Below are 17,443 nucleotides of genomic sequence, written 5' to 3' on the forward strand. Positions count from 1 at the left end.
AGTGTACATGGTCACCACATATGTTAGAAGGAAACATCATATTTGAAATTTATGCCTTACTAAAAGTGTTATTTTACAAGTTTGCCTGTGAGGCCTGTGAGAATATTCAAATTTTTGAATAGGAAATTGAATAGTAAACTATTCGTATTCCATTCGACCTCGAATACTAAGACTTTGAAACAACAAAAATTTGTTTGCTTACGAATACTTCACATAGCATACCTCGTGAGTTTGTCATATACCAATATTCACTACTGAGATTGTCATTTACCAATGTTCACTGGGAAGATTGTTATTTGTGCTAAATAAATACAAATTTTTGAATTTAATGGGACTTCAGAATCTAAAAGATTGACAATAAGTAACGTTTTAAACATGCAACAAGTATACAAAGTTTTGTTTTCGCTACTGTCTCGCCAAACGGTGATGGAATAATCGCGTGAACGATTCAAAACACTGCATATTTGTAATTTAAAACTTGAAAATAAACTATTATTTGTATTCTTTTCGTGTGGGGGTGCGGAGGGTGTGCGTGTGTGTGCGCACACACACACACACACACGTACACGTACACGTAAGTCTGTAAATAATTACTTCAACAAACCTTACCTTATTGACCTGATTCATAATAATTATATTACAATGGTTTTAAAAAAGTATAAAATAACATTTCCAGTGATGGTAAATGAACCACATCCGGTAGGTTTCCCGTAGTGCACGCTTGTGCACTCTACCACTGTTCTACTGAGCACGTTGACAGATTGCAAGGAGAACATGTACTATCATCATTGTAATGCTTGTTTTCTTAGATATTTTAAAACTTGAGATTACTTTTTACTATGACTAATTTAGTCTACTAAATGTATTTTTCGGGGTGGTTTCACTTTCATTAAGTTTCATTTGGCACACGAATGCTTTTGGTATGTACACTAATCTCTATTAAAGTGACTTTCTACGGGTTTATGTTTCTACACGTGGGTCCGCCAACTTTGTGTCACATTTCTGTTCACATCTATTTCCGCTCCATTTTCAAGAAACTACTCTTGCCAAATGATGTATACAGAGAACTTAATATGTTTACACAACAAAAATAATTCCATCTGGATGATGAATCGAATATCAATTTATTCACGAATATCTAATATTTTTCGAATACTTACAGACCCATTTTTTTTGTTACCAAGAAACATTATATGAATTTTGTGGTTGTCAAAGTAATATGAATAACATTTATGTAATTTGGAATGCATTTATATTTTTCAAATAAGTTATTTTTTAGGTTAAGATCAAGTCAATCAAAGGTAAGAGTTATTAAATAGATTTTACACTCTTATTAAATTTTTTAGATTATGTTATAATGTGTAAAAGGGTTCCCATGATTTTAAGAAACTTTTTTTGTGTATCTTTAGTATAAAAGTGTGAATTTTTAAAATAATAATTTTTTTTTTTAAAGTTGACTTATTTTTCCAATCTACCCTAATCTCGATTCATCCCATCTTGCCCTAGTTTAAAAAAAATGTTATACATACACATAACATGTTGCATTTGCAGGGTGTGGTGGTGGTTAGGGGTGTGCGAATACTCGAAATTGCAAATATTCGTGCGAATCAAATATTTGATTCGATTCACATTCGAAACCAAATTAGGTATTTGAAATTTTCAAATTTTCGAAAGTTTTCGAATGTGTTAATACAGTAGAATCCCGCCGATCACTGATTGTGTTTTATCACTAAACCATTAGAAGAGACACAAAAATTTACATGTTACTTGAGTTTTTAAAAATGTACATAAAGCTAAAGAACATTACTCTTTTAAAACAAACAATTTATAATGTGCCAAATTTTTTGACTGTAATTATTCAGATTCATACCTAGAACTAAATTAGAAAATATTAGCAAATTATTTACTATTCGCAAATATTTGATTCACATTTGATTTGCATTTGAAAAAGTCACATTCGTGCAGCCCTAGCTGGTGGTCCGGAGTGCGGGAGGTCAGTTCACGCTTGTGTGAATTGTAATTGATTGTAGGGAAGTTTCAGTTGCGGACTCGCTGCGGCGGTCGGCGGCGGAGCAGGTGGCGGAACTGCGGCGGGAAGTGACGGTGCTGGAGCAGCAGCTGGGGGTGGAGAGGGCGGCCACCGAGGCGGAGAAGCGCCGGACTGCCCTCCTGCAGGTCTGCGACCGTGCGGTGTTCCCGGTCAGATACCCCCTGCGTTGTTTCAGCACGTTCATAGACGGCTAGGGACCCTAATAAGTGGAAAATAAAATGACCAAAAGCCACGTTAAAATAAGGCAGAAATGGTGAAAAAAGTTGGTACTAAAACATGAAAATGGTGCAAAGAAATTGGTGCAAAAAATTTATGTTACAGTAAAACCTTTTTGTTGCGACCCCATTTATTGCGACCACCTATCTATTACAACCCGATATTGAGGAACCGTGAAAAAATTGCTGAAAATCCGAAGAAAATCGGAAAATAAGTTTCTTGTGGTGAGTTTCTGCGTTTCTCTTGCCGAGTGCCAACTTGTTTTAACTGCCGCAGCTATGTTTATTTTGACAGCTCAAGAAATAATTTTTTCCGTCGCTTCTCCCAGCAAAAAAAAAAAAAAGCTACGCCACTTATTTCCCACGCAGGAAACACACAGGCTGCCGTCTGTCTCCCCCACATTTATCTTTCTTCTAACATTCCATGTCTCGCCTCTCGCGCGAGCAATAACGCAGCGACCACGTTTTATGCCGTTTTATGCTTTGTTTGGTGACAGCAGCTTGATTTTATTCGGTACAGTAGAATCCCGCCGATGCGACCCCCCTCTGATGCGTCCATTCCATTTATACGACCGTTTTTTGAGAAACAGTGAAAAATTTGAGCAGAGAAAGTCGAAAATTTGAGTAAAATCGGCTGAAAAACAAGTATGTTACACTTTGTTGGGCGCTATGTGTTCACATTTATCTTGGCGAGAACTGGACTGTTAACGCGTCTAGCCAAGCTCGGCACGTCCACTATCGCACGAAAAGCCATCTCAGCTGTCATGTTATCTTACCCGCCCGCACGAAAAGCCGCTGTGGTAGCTTCTGCGAGAGCGTAAGAAACTCGTCCGGCCAGCATCCTCCTCCCCTCCCACACCGCGTGTGACAAAAGACAGGTTGTATAGTCCATTCTCGGTAAAATAAATATTTTTATGGGCTTATACGACTGTCCTTCGCCGTTAATACATACTTTAAAAGTTTAAGTTATTATGATACAATTTATTAGTCACACAGCAGTTTCTGCTGAAAAATCACTAATACCTCGAATTTTATTGAATAGAAAAAATTACCAGGGCTGTAAATATATTTATTTTACTGCATAGTTACTTTTCCATCTGCATTCCGTGTTTTTTTTTTCTTTTTTTTACGCTGCGAAGGGACGTGGGAAAGATAATTGCTTGAGCTGTCAAAATAAACATCGCTGACTGCAAGGGCGGGAGCGCATCCTGTCGGTCTGTCGCTGTGATTATCTACTCCAAAAACATGTCACAGCATTTCAGGATAGCATTGTTCTTATATCGTTCGTTTATAGCCAAATGTTTTCTACCTGATCCACACAAGTTTCTTCGCCACGTTTTGTACGAAAATAACCACCAGCCGGCTAGCATAGCCGAACTCGCGTGACGCAAATTCCTTTAGCGTGAGTATTTTATTTGGATATATTTAGGGGGGGGGGGGGGGATTAGCCCGAATTCTCTATTGCGACCATTCCGTTTATAAGTCCGTTTTTCCGGAAACCGTGAGGGGTCGCATCAGCGGGATTCTACATTCCTTTTCATAGGACCCTTGCTATTAAAATACATTAATATTTAAGTTTGAAAGCTTGTAAATTCCTTACCAGAGATGACTAAACTCGAACTTGGTGTGAAAAGTGACATATTTTGACATACTTTTTTTTGGGCGTGTTTTAGTGGGGAGGGAGGGGTCCGAAAATATTTACAACTCTCTTACCCCTCCCTCATAATAGCCCAATTTTACAGGAGAAGGGAGGGTAAAAAGAGCATTTTCTCACTGAAGGTTTCTCAAAGGGGAGCGAAGTTGGGGTGTTATAAGGGAGGACACTAGGGCTGGTATTTATAGTCGCATCTTGAGCAATGTCTTGAGACAGTCTTGACGAAGACGGTCTTGTTTCTCAAGGCAGCGATTTCAATCTCCATGTTTCATAGTCCGCGAACAAGGCGAGCTTCATGAAGACTGCATGCTCAAGCAAGAGCTTGTTTGCCATACTTACGGCTTGACGAAGCACTTACTTGAGACAGCCGAAAAGACACGAGCATACACTAACTTTGCCGATTGAACTGTTTTCGTTAAATATTCTGGTACTATTCACACCAAGCACTGAAACCCCAGAATTTGAGGCTATTTATAGTAACAAGATTTAGTGAGTATATATCACTACATTCAAAGTGCGTTTGTACGTTGATGTGAGGAATTCGTTTATTGTTTTAATACTCTTGAATCACACATGAAAAAATTGATGTTTTGCGACCACAAATATGCATACCTTCTAGTACATCTCAGCTTGTGTCACTTGAGATGAATGAAATTAAGAACTTTATAGTAGACTTTTGTCTTTCCTGTGCAAGTTTAACATTAAGAAATTATGTATCTAATGATTTAATAATACCCTTTTAAAAAATAATAAAATTAAGTTAGCATCTTCAGAACTGTTAATACTGAATTACTACGTGTTTAAAAGCTACCTGTTTTACAGAATTAAAAAAAAAAAATTTCAGGTAGTGAAAAAAATTTTTTTTGAGAAAATGTCACTCTGCTTCAGCTTCAGGATAAGGTACAGTAAATGTTAGTTTAATAAAAATATCAGATTTAACTACACAGTAAAAGAAAATTTTTAATTTAAGTAAGAAAAATGTATGTTTAGAATTATAACAATAAGTTTGAACGAATCTGATAAGGGTACATAGTAAGGAACTTAAAATTTTGTAAACCCTGTATAAAGTGTTTGTTCATCAATAATATAAGACATTAATTTCCTCATATAATAGGTTAATTTTTCTTGTTCAAGTTACTTGTGATTCTATAATTTAATCGTATTGTAAGTAAAATATATAGACTACAGTATGTCTCAAAGCCTACTGCGTATGAAATAACCAAATCATTAAATTGAGCTATGTATTTAAATATATTATAACAATTAGAGTTTAAAAAATTAATCTAATAAAATTTCTCTTAAAGTTATATTTGCATTTTTAATTTACTGTAACTATATAAAAAAAAATATTGTCAATGCCAGGATTTGAACCACATTCGCATTGTTTTCTCAATCTACGGACTTGAAACCCATCTCCCTAACCATTAAACTACGAAACCTCTAACGAGCTATTGAGGAAAATTATGGTATATCAATAGTGTAATGCCACTTTTTCTTAAATTATTTTTAATGTATTTTGGGTGTCACGAATGTAGAATTAAATTTTCTGATTGTGATATGTACCATCAACCATCATTAAACGCATCATTTTCCATATCCATTGTACTCGTTCTGTGATTGATACGTAAATAAACGTGACTGTTTAGCACTTGAAAATGTAACCACTGGTCACAAGCAAACACTAAACTCATTTAAAATACATATAAAATTACTTCAGCACTTCATACAGGATTTATTTAAGTTTAAAAATACGAGGTTCACGAGAATCCGCCATTTTATATATTGCGATCAGAACAAGCAATTGCTTGAGACATGCCTGCAGTGATCTTGGCAAAGACGTTCTTATTCGTGTTCTTAAGCAAGGTCTCAGCGACTATGAAACATGCTTCTACGATGGTGTTCTCAAGCAACGACTATGAGACAGGAGAATGCCCTCTCATAAATAAGAAATATGGGACTATCATAAGATGGTCTTCATCAAGATTGTCTTGTTTGCGATCACTTGAGATCATCTCAAGCAACCTCTATGGCATACAAATGTTAAATAAGAATGCATATAAGAATTTCTTGACGAAGGAATTGCTCAAGACGTGAATATAAATACCACCCTAGATGGTTTGTGTGTCTGGGAGGGATGAGCTAGCCTTGAAGAATGTTACCGAGAGGAGGGAGGGGTGAGCTTATGCGTCATGAAGCCGTTGCCGTCAGCCAGCCGGGCGAGCTTCGTGTGCGCCCACTCGCGTTGCAGAACCTACAGCTGCCATATTTTTAAAGGAAATGTCCCATTATTTTTCTGTTATTCTTACATGAACATTATTGGAAGTATTAAAGCTGACACAAAAATACGCTGTGTGTTAAAATTAACAGATTTTAATAATCTTTCATTTCATTTCGTTTTTTTTTTTTTTTAAATTTTTTTCTGATTTTCACATTTTGGTCAAAATGTCCAATTTTTTGACGGTTCCCGAGAATGCATTCGTAAAATCACTTCTTCGTTAAATCCGGGGTTCGTGACATCGGGGTTCTAGTGTATTTAACTACGGCAAGCAGAAAACGTACATGTAAACTAACCAGTAAAAATAAACTGTGTGACATCTTTTCTTTAGAGGTGGCCTGTAGGGTGACGGACTTGTCATGAAGGTTGAAGTGGGTTTAAAGCAAAGCCATCTAGCATTGTGAGTGACGGCATCCTGCCATTGTACGGCTGGTTTCTTAGCGAGTAGCGGTTTGGGGGGGGGGGGGGGAGGGGGGGTTGAAATGAGCTGAAAATTTCTGAAAACATCTATTACGACCCTATTCCTGGGAACCGTGAGGGGTCGTTTCAGAGAAGTTTGACTGTAGTTCTAAAATTCTGTATCAAATGTTCAATTATGCCTTTTACTCCCTTAAAATTTGTACTATGTACAATTTTTCGTGATTCTTTATTTATTTATTTTATTTTTTTTTTCCACACACCCTGACATTTTTCCCAATTTTTCTCAAGGAGGATGTTTTTTTTTTATACTTTTAAGTAGTTTACAGGTTTATGTTGTCTGTTATTTTTATAGTTAAGTTTTAAGTAAAGATAAGTCAGTCAAATCCTTGAACCTTCAAATATAATTTAATCTGTAATAGATTAATGTAAAGATAAAATATTCAAGAGGAAAGAAAATATTTAAAGAAATAATTTAGATTAAAGGATTAGATTTGTGATTTGATTTCAAGATTCATATTTAAGGAAATTGAAATATGACCTGACTCTACTTTTAAGTTATTTTAACATTTTGTATGTGTTTTGTTATGTCTTATATAAGTCGGAAACCTATTATTAGACAGAAGTGTAATGCTTATATCATATCAGTAGACTAATAGGAAATCAGGATCACAGTTAAGTCGGAAACCTATTATTAGACAGAAGTGTAATGCTTATATCATATCAGTAGACTAATAGGAAATCAGGATCACAGTTTTTGTACATTGGTGAGTTAGCACAGCAGTAAAGTTTTGTAGATTGGCACAGCTCGGTTTGATGATGTTGATTTATGTTTGATGATGTTATTTCAAAGACGACGGCACAGTTTAAATTCCAAGGTCAGTTTGAGGCATGGTCTAAATTCTGCTCCGCAGGACCAGTTGAGGGAGAGAGACGTGCGGGAGAGTAGGGACCAGCCAGGGCAGCAGGGCTCCCCTGCGTTCTCTCAGCGCTCGTCGCCCACGCTGAGTTTCGGCCGGGCCTCGCTTCCCGAGTCTTTCTCCAGCATCGCTTGGGCGCAGGTAACCGTCGCCACCAGACGTTCCTCTGCCTGCATTGTGGGGGGGATTCGAACCCAGGTACTGCGGAAATTGAGTCGTGTCGTACCATTGCGACACCTCGCTCCGTAACGTACCTACTTCAGGGTGTTCAGTATCAGGTAAAACATGTAATTATAAAGGAATGTTTTAATGTCTGTGAGGATCGGGGGGGGGGGGGGGGGGAAATAGAGAGAGAAAATGAAATTATTATGATAAAGATCACCATGAACTGTTTCATGAATATTGTATTTGGGTTCAGTCTTTGTTGCAATGCTGTATTTTTTTAGTATAGGATTCCGTCTATGGTGGTGTCTTGGAGTGTGATGTACAAAACTCCACTTTGTACATAGCACCTAAGTTTTTTGTTACTAGGTCAACAGTTGTGTTACAACATCGAAGAATTTGATGTATGTTGTGACTCTTGACAGTGCTAATAACTACCACAAAAATTGACCGTATTCACCTATTTAGTATCACTCTCTTTCATTCCGTGCTTAGTAGGAAGTCACTGCACAGAATAAATAAATAAATAAACAAATAAATTTAAAAAAAAACTATATATCTTTTTTTTTTGTTGCCTAAATCACTTTTAGAATTAAAAATCCTTAACTGATATGTAATGTCTATAGTAATGCTTCTATTCAATTTAGAAAAATAATAAATCAAAATTCCGTAATTGTAAACCATTTTTTTTAACATTTATTTTAATTATTTCAGCTATAAGACGACCCCCTATTTTTTAAACTGTTTTTGAATGAAAACGTCATTTTATTTTCAGGTGAACATGAATTGTTGAAGGTTGTGTTTCAGTGAAACTGTATGAAGGACCTGAATGGTCAGGGAATCATCAAGGAATAATTTTTTGTGGTATTTTATTGGATGACCTGTACTTGACTTTAACAGCAGTCGTACTCGGCTCGGATTGGCAACAACGCTGCTGTGCTTGTAGAACTCGGACGACATGTTCGAGTCCGGGTCCACGTCGGGCCGCCTGTGCAACGTCTACGACAGCCTGCGGGCGGGGAACACCACGTCTCTGCTGGAAGGGCTGCAGTCCCAACTGAAGCTCAGGGACGGTGAGTGTCTCCTCGTGTTGTTTGAAGTTTCGCACTGAGCAACGAGCGAGGTTGCATCACCGAGCAGCTCAGTTGGTAAGCAAATGCAAACAAAATTCGAACCGCAGTGGTTGGTTCGTGACTTGTCAGTTTCAATTCTCGAACATTGGTGATTGTTCTATGGACTAATCGGTACAACTCAACTTCGATTAGGTTTTAGTTTTGGTTAACAGAATTGGGTGGTAGTAGTAGTGATTGCAACACTGCGACTTAATTTCGTACAAAACTCCATGAAACTGTCAAAACATGAAGAAAAAAAGTTTTTTGATTATTATATGACAACATATGCATTTATTTAAATATTGTATGTATAACATGAAGAAGAACGTTGGATTATCGCGAGATGCGTAATTTTAAATGACGGTTACAAACATTGGAAATTGAAACTTGAGTTTTACCGTCTTAGGTGAAACGGACCACATTGAGTACGACACTGCTTGAAGTTGTGTTTGAGTCACTAGCTCAATGGCTTCAGCTCAATGCGTCGGGGTTTTTTATTCTGTAGATCAGTTATCACTAGGTCGTTACATGGAGCGTACACATTTTTTTTAACTTCTATGAGCAACAGGTTTAAAAATGTTGGCACTGTGATCGTAAGTACATATTCAAACATGCATATTAATACATAATTATATGATGGTACAGACTAAGAGCCTATATTTGGCTTGCCTGTGCTAAAAAATATTTCTAAACCCCGTGTCATAAGTACATGTTCAAACATACATATTAATACATAATTATATGATGGTACAGACTAGGAGCCTATATTTGGCTTACCTGTGCTAAAAATATTTCTGAACCCCGTGTCGTAAGTACATATTCAAACATACATATTAATACATATTAATATGATAGTACAGACATAGAGCCTATATTTGGCTTACCTGTGCTAAAAATTATTTCTAAACCCCGTGTCGTAAGTACATATTCAAACTTACATATTAATACATAATTATATGATAGTACAGATTAAGAGTCTATATTTGGCTTACCTGTGCTAAAAATATGTCTAATCCCCGTGTCGTAAGTACATGTTCAAACATACATATTAAGGGCTCCGCCTACCATACGGTGTGCAGCGCGCCAGGAAAAACATCGCGATTTCAAAACCACTCGAGACATCCGAGTGGGGTTTACTTACGAAAAGCATTTTATGAGTTCGCTGAGGACCGAAAAGTACCTTTGATTTCGGATCAAGCGTTTAAACCGTAGTTTCAGAAGAGTTGAAATGGCTAAAAACGCGTGTTTCAGAGTAATTTTTTGGGCGTGATGCAACCAGTACAGATTCTTGAAAGCACTTTAAGGGGACTTGCATTACACCTTTATTCGTAGTTTTTCTGCAACATGATGTTACGGTCTCCGCTCAAATTCCGCAGCTATCCCGTGACGACTAAAAAGACTGCGCGACCGTTCAAAGCCTTGCGCCTAGAGGCTATACTGCGCTGGAAGCAACGGCGAGCGTCGCGGCTTATCGTCCCGCCTCGCTGGCACACATACACCCCTGACGAGGCGGGCCCCTTAAGCCCCTCAACTCCACTTTTTCCCGCCAGGCAGCGCCCTCTACTACTAAACCCCGTCTTCCAGAGGTATGCGATACCGCAGCATCTCTGAGCGCCACCTAGCAGCACTGTTGCCAACTATTAGTCTGCGCTATTAAGTTTAGTTAGTCTTCTCTGCCACAGAAAACCAGTGGACGGGTGATTCTCCTGTTGACCCCCCTCCGCCAATCGCCCTTGTCACTCTTCCGGCGTGGAGGCCCTTGGTGGCCTTTTTGGCGGGCCCCTGAATACATATTCACACGACAGTGGAGTCCAGAGGCCATGCTAAAGAAAGAGAGGGCGGTTGCAGGCGAGGTGCAGCAGCTGCAGTGGGAGCTGGGGCGGCGCGACGGGGAGCGGGCGGCCCTCACCGCCGAGCTGGCCCAGCTGACGGCCCGCCTGCAGGACCAGGGGGAGCAGCTGCAGGGGCTCTCCGAGCTGCGGGAGGCGCACGGGGACCTGCAGCGCAAGTACGACGCCCTGCTGCAGATGTACGGGGAGAAGGTGGAGGAGGCCCAGGAGCTGCGGCTCGACTTGGAGGACGTCAAGGAGGCGTACAAGACCCAGGTGCGGGCCCCCCTCCCCACTCACTGTTTATGAATGGGTATGACTAGGGGCCAGGGGCCAGGGGCGCAGCCAAGGAGAGGGGGGGGGGGTTAGGGGTTCAAACCCCCCCCCCCCCCCCTTCTTAGCACCAAATCTTTAATTAATTTCTTATTCATCACTCAAACAAATTTCATATAAAAATTTATAAAATTTTTACCATATCAATATTTAAATTTAAGTACCGAAAACTGCTAAAATAGCACTATTTTACACCTAAAAATCCAAATACCGGTACAACGTACCTCATTATAACGTATATTTCACTTTAACTGAATTCAAGTCCCCGCCGAAAATCGTATCTTCACCATGCAAAACGGTTCCAGTTTAAAGTATCATATTTTCACTATTATAACGTATGAATTCTACTAGTAGTGTGGCATTACTACACACCAAAATTTACTTAAACTGGTAAAATAAATTTCCAGCTGAATGATTAATGTTGTAGTAGCAAACATACACAAATAATACCGCCACAACATATTATTATCTAACCTCTGAACCCTCAAAACAAAGTTACCAACAGTTGCGCGCACTACCATAGATTATACCGTACGTAGTATGCGACGTGAGCAGATGTTGGCCAAAAAAATAATGTATCTTATAATATCGCTATTTTTGTATGTTTTAATTTTTTTTTCTTTCTCTTTTTTAAGATGATATGTATGTATGTTTCAGTACTAAGTACAAAAACTTGAGGTCCCTCTAAGTACTTAGTACTGAGATTCTACTGTATTAGTCACAGATGGACGAGTCTGCAATTTTTTGGTTAAATAGTCGAGCCGAGTTCAGTCAAGCTAGAAAAATTGCTGTTTCTTTTCGGCGTAAAGTATTAAAATGGATGAGGTACGCCATAACACTAAAGAGCATAATAAATAATGCTTGCAGAAACTTTCTAGTAAAGATTATAGCCTATTTTGGTATTTGTCGAAAAGTAGATCATCATCGGTACTTAGATAGTCGTAGTTCAATACACTCACCCCTCGAAGTAACACACTACTATGTTTCCAGGAAAACAGAGTGCTAATCAATTTAATTAGTTTTACAATCAGGTAAGTGTTCATGCTATCATTTTTACCAAGTCACTGCTCCCATTAAAATTAATTTAGTGCAGATATATGTCTAAATACATTTTGAGATTAAACTACATAGAGTTTAAATTTAAATTATGCATGTACCACATTGTTTACATAATAAGGCTTGGGCATAGCATTCCGAAGTAGGTTCTAAAACATTTCTGAGTTACAGAAAAATGTTATTAATATCAGAGATAAAATTCAGTTCTATTAAAACATTTTAGAAGCATAATCTTATTATTTTCTATTATGTATTAGGAATATAATTTAACATGTTAATGTAATTCCCAACTCTGTTGTTTACTAAATGCATGTCTGCTATGATTTGCCACTAGCTCATCCTAGTAAGCGCAGGGTAAACTGGCCCTGAAAACTTCTAGCTTTCTCTCTAGAGATGCTGCTGACATCTGGATGGCATAAAATAAACTTTGGCTGGACACATGGGCGTCATCGGGAGAGAAATACATTGTTGTAGAATTGTCATATTATTTATTTTATTATTTATTTAAAGTTGTGAGATGTCTATCAACAGCTGAGGGCCAAAGTGGTATATGCTATAGAAATACAAACAAATACGAAAATAATAACAAATAAATAAACTTTCACAGGTAATTTACAAAAATTATGAAAAAAACAAAAGAGATAAGGACAAAAAGGACTTGTGAAATAATAGTGAAAGCATATATTAAGAGATAATTAAATAATTAGGACAATAAAGAAACAAATTAATTGATACCACGAGGGTCATTCAGTAAGTAATAAGACAAATTGATGTAGCTCAAAAAACTGTTTATTTAATCAAAATAAAATTTTACCTATACCCCCCAACACTTATACACTTGTTCCCTAAAGTTGCATATGCCCCTGGCATAAAATTCTTTTGGCTGCTTTCGGAGCCACATTTGCACCTGAATCTTAACTTCTTCGTTGGAACCAAATTTTTTGCTGCATAGAGCTTCCTTACGGGCACCAAACATATGAAAGTCTGAGGGCACAAAATCTGGACTGTAAGGAGGGCGTGGAAGAATCTCCCAGCCCAGTTTTTGAATGTATTCTTGCGTTAACTGTGCTGTATGTGACTGTGCATTGTTGTGAAGCAAAATCACACTTTTTTTTTTTCAAAAGTCCACAACGTTTGGTGCAAAATGCAGTCTTTAATTTGTTTTCCAGCATATCTGTGTAATATTGACTATCGATTGTTTGTTGGTCTTCAAGAAAATTGCATAAAAAAGGGCTTTGTGAGTCCCAGAAAAGTGTAAATATCACTGTACCAGCAGATGGCTGAGTCTTGAATTTTTTTCACATTGGAAAACTTAAGTGTTTCCACTCAAGGCTTTGTTTCGTCAACTCGGGCTTGTAATAGTGAATCTGTGTCTCATCGCCCGTTACAATTCTTAAAAAAAAAAGCTTCTCTCTCAGTGGAACATGGAGCTTTCAACTGTTTACTGATTTGAAGCCTTGTTTCTTTTGTGGGTGTCTGTAAGTTGTCTCGGCATTCATCTCATGCATGTTTACTTGTATTGCAGTTTATTTTTAATGATGTTATGGACAGTTCCAACACTTGCAGACACTTTTGCAACTATAATTTCAACAGTGATTCTTCTGTTGTCTCGGATTATCACATCAATGCGAGATTCAAAGGAGGAAGTGGCAACTTCGACTGGTGGGCCACTTCGCTGCTTATAACCGATACTTTTGCAGCCAATTTTAAATTGTTCTACCCACTTTTAATGTTCTAAACGGTTTAAAAAATTGTTCCCATAAACTTTCATCATCCTTGCATGGATATCGCTCGCTACCTTTAACACCTTCCGCGACTAAAAATCTAATCACGGCACGTTTTTCCGTTGTACAATTCTCAATCAGACTGACTGATTTATAGGTTAGGTTAACAAAATCTTATCGAAAATCTGATCAGAAGTAATTGCAAGGATGCAAACTTTTGAAAGTTTCACATTTATTAAATAAACCGTTTTTGAGCTACATTGATTTGTGTCGTTACTTATTAAATTACCCTCTTATATAATGCCTACATGTAGGTCATAGGATATAGAAATATAAAATAAATATAAAATATCATTTAATAACAAGAAAATACATTGGGGTTGTATTAAAATTTAGAATTTATAGGAACAGATTATAGACAAAGGTATGTTAACATAGGTAAGCCTGTGCAGTATGAACACTAGTTTCTTTCTATACTGTTGTAAAAATACTATTTATTGTGTTAAAATTGTTTACTTATCTATACATAATATTATTTTTACTCATAGTACATAATAAAGGATGAAAGCATCTGTCGAAAGTTGGAACTTTGAATTCATTATTTTAAATCAAATAGTTGCGATCTAAATGCGATTTAAGCAGTCACTCGCAAATTTTTGCATCTAGAATGTACCTTCTAGCTCCTAAAGAGCCTAAGATAGTGTGCAGATCTAAATTGTAGTTTGTAAATTTTTGATTCATAATATTAATTAATTTTGATTGTAATTTCTCAATTTTGAAATGATTAGAACTACTAAAAATTTTCTAGATAATGGAATTATATTCTAATTCAGATCTCACTAAGAAAATATAGAGATATATAATTGAGTCAGTATTAGAAGAAAAATAAGTAATGTATTTGATCAGTGCAAGTGTTTTATTATTAATTTGTTGCATTGTATTTAATGCTTCACATTAGAATGATTTCTCCCAATTCAAATATCACAATACTACTTGGGCATTTTTAAACATCACATCATTAACTAAATGCATATTGCATTATAGCCTCATAACCACTTGGCACAAACATTTGCACCATTGGTACCTACTGATAAATATATTTTCATGAAGAAAAAAATGTAAATAATTTTAACTTTCTTCAGATTTCAGATGTTACATTCTCTACAGTGTTCATTAATTTCATATTTTTGAAATTTTTATTTATGGGTCGTTTAAGTTATTTCTTTGATGTTATTTTACGCAATAAAAGTAACGTTCCTGGTAATATTTTGTTTTCTAGATCGATCAACTTCTGAAGAAGGAGCCATTGAGTTGAACCGTGTCGGAATGGGACAATTATATTTATATTTATTTGCCAATGCCAAAAATAATGTCCAACAGGCAACCCTAGGCGCATGCACATACTTTACCATTATATACATATTGGTGTTAAAAAGTAGTCTGACTTTGTAAATACATTTGTTGTTGTCTTTTGTATATAACCAGTTTTGTTATTGAAAGAAATTTTATGCACCTGTGATATATGTACATATTCTGCTTGTTCATGGCTGTGTTCTGTCACTCAGTTGTGTTGGTGTAGGATGTCACAGAGAACAGTTATGAGACAGCAGCGTCGCAAGTATTTTAGAGTTCTAAGGCCTTGATTTTTTTTAAAAGGCCTTGTTCAAGTCAATATGTTATGATAGTTATGCAGCGGATTCAGAATTTTATCATTATTTTTTAATATACGTTCTAATTGACACACTGGATTTGACATATTTTTTTTCACACTTCCTATGTTAAGAAATCTTGCTGCACATTTTTTCAAGCATTTCCAAGTTCTCGTACTACATAATTCCAGTTCGACATTCTTGCATTGTACTATTACCTGTAACCAAGCCTGTTGGTTTAGTTTTGTTATCTACAGTAAATATTTAAGCTCTTGTTATTAGTATTAAAATTTTAGATCATTGATGGAGAAAGTACATATGTAGTTAATTTTGTTGGAATGTGAGACATGAGCTTTATTGAAGCTGTGGGACATGGTGTATTTTTACTCTTTTTAAATCACTGTTTGAAATTTATTTATATGCATTCCCTGTGAAAATAAATTGTGTTTAAAAACTTAAGATTTCAAATTATTTAGTTAAGTAAAAAAGTTGACCTGTTTTATCATTTGAACGTTTGGGATTTTTTCTTCTTCCATTTGTATGAAAATAGATTTATAATACGCTGCTTTTTCAACTTAAAGTGAATAATAATATATATATTAAATTAAATCGTGCAGCACTTTGGACTTTGTTATTTGTCATTATAGAACTCAATTTATAAAATTGGGGGAAAGGAATCAGCGGTAATATTCTTAGCCAATACAAAAATTTACATGAACAAACACCAAGGTGCTTACTTGTCGGCTGGCTCCGTCTGCAGAGGAGCCCCTAGGAGAATGTGCAGGAGTCTCGGATCATCGGCAGCCTCGCTCTGGATATCCTCGAACAGGGCACGCAGCATCTTGTGTCAGCCTTCCCCCCTGGACCTCTTCCTGCTGCCTGCTGCAGCTGCGACACCAACAAACCAGTGGGTTGAGAATGGAGCATGTTGACAAGACGGTGGGTGGGGACTGGGGAATACCAATAATTGTTGATCCCACTTCCGAAGTTCCATGCTCTGCTTTGCCGGGAATCTAACCCACCCACTCTTTGGGAAGCTGGTGGATCTGACAAATGCAGCATCACAGCCCCTTGCAGCTAATAATAATAATAATAATAATAATAATAATAATAATAATAATAATAATAATAATAATAATAATAATAATAAATAAACACAAACACTCACACCCCTTTGTTATTGAGTACTGTAGATACAATGAAGTTATTAATTGTTGGGAGATCCCATAACCTCGCTATCACCATATTGTTCTGCCCTAAACCATAGGGAAATGGTGCTTGATGATGGTTAGCAAGTTTAGATTAGAATCTTCCTTGTTAAAGTCAGTTTCGTAAAAAAAAAAAAAATTTAAAATTTTTTCCACAATACAGCAGAGGGCATATTTGATTCTGCCATTTTTAATTATGTCCGCCATCTTGAAAATCTGTAATTATTAACTTGGAAAATTGGAAAAATTTTAAAGTTTATAAAAAAATTTACTGTATTTACTCGCAAATGAGTCGCTCCTTCATATGGGTAGTATCCTTAATTTTGGGCAAAAAAAAATCTAACTTTTTCATGGTTAGTCTCCCTGAAATATGAGTCTCGCCCTAAATATGTCTCCAGTAGAATACAAGTGAAGTCTTTATGGTCTGTGTCTCAGCTTATTTCCATGTAAGAAACACGGGGTCCTTCCCCTCTCCATCCTTTATGGCTCTTCTCTCCCCCCCCCCCCTCCAACTAAGCACTGTCTAACCAAAAATACAAAGGAAAAGTGTTACCCTTCCCCCATATATAATTTTTTTTTTTTACCCGTCACCTTCCCCAAGAGAAACGGCAGCCGTTCTTCAATAATAATAATAATAAGCACAATCTTTGCATCAGTTTTGTCATGAAATGTTGTAGTAGAAAGCTTAGAAAATCTCACGCAAAAACAATGTTTCGACACAGTTGCATCACATAAACCTGTTGAGATAGGAATGTGATGTTTGCATACAGTGCCAGTTCACGAAAATTTAATTCCATTCCCTCCCCCCCCCCCCCCTCACACACACACTCCTACACTCA

At 36.9% G+C, this 17,443-nt stretch overlaps 1 protein-coding gene across 3 annotated transcripts in view; it reads left to right on the forward strand.

The window, feature by feature from the left end:
- Positions 1–15,857, forward strand: part of LOC134538368 (TATA element modulatory factor-like) — a 44,861-nt gene extending 29,004 nt beyond the window's left edge. For 2 of the 3 annotated variants that reach the window (XM_063379635.1, XM_063379636.1), the window contains exons 14-18: positions 2,031–2,175; positions 7,526–7,672; positions 8,640–8,766; positions 10,654–10,910; positions 15,027–15,857. In XM_063379635.1, coding sequence (XP_063235705.1) covers positions 2,031–2,175; positions 7,526–7,672; positions 8,640–8,766; positions 10,654–10,910; positions 15,027–15,062 — 712 coding nt within the window. In that variant the 3' untranslated portion in view covers positions 15,063–15,857. Of the gene's footprint in view, positions 1–2,030; positions 2,176–7,525; positions 7,673–8,639; positions 8,767–10,653; positions 10,911–15,026 lie in introns of those variants that run through there. The other variant, XR_010076127.1, reaches the window with a different exon arrangement.
- The last annotated feature ends 1,586 nt before the right edge of the window (positions 15,858–17,443 follow it).

This window comes from Bacillus rossius, chromosome 13 (assembly GCF_032445375.1).
Source record: "Bacillus rossius redtenbacheri isolate Brsri chromosome 13, Brsri_v3, whole genome shotgun sequence".
In the NCBI taxonomy this organism is placed as follows: domain Eukaryota; kingdom Metazoa; phylum Arthropoda; class Insecta; order Phasmatodea; family Bacillidae; genus Bacillus; species Bacillus rossius.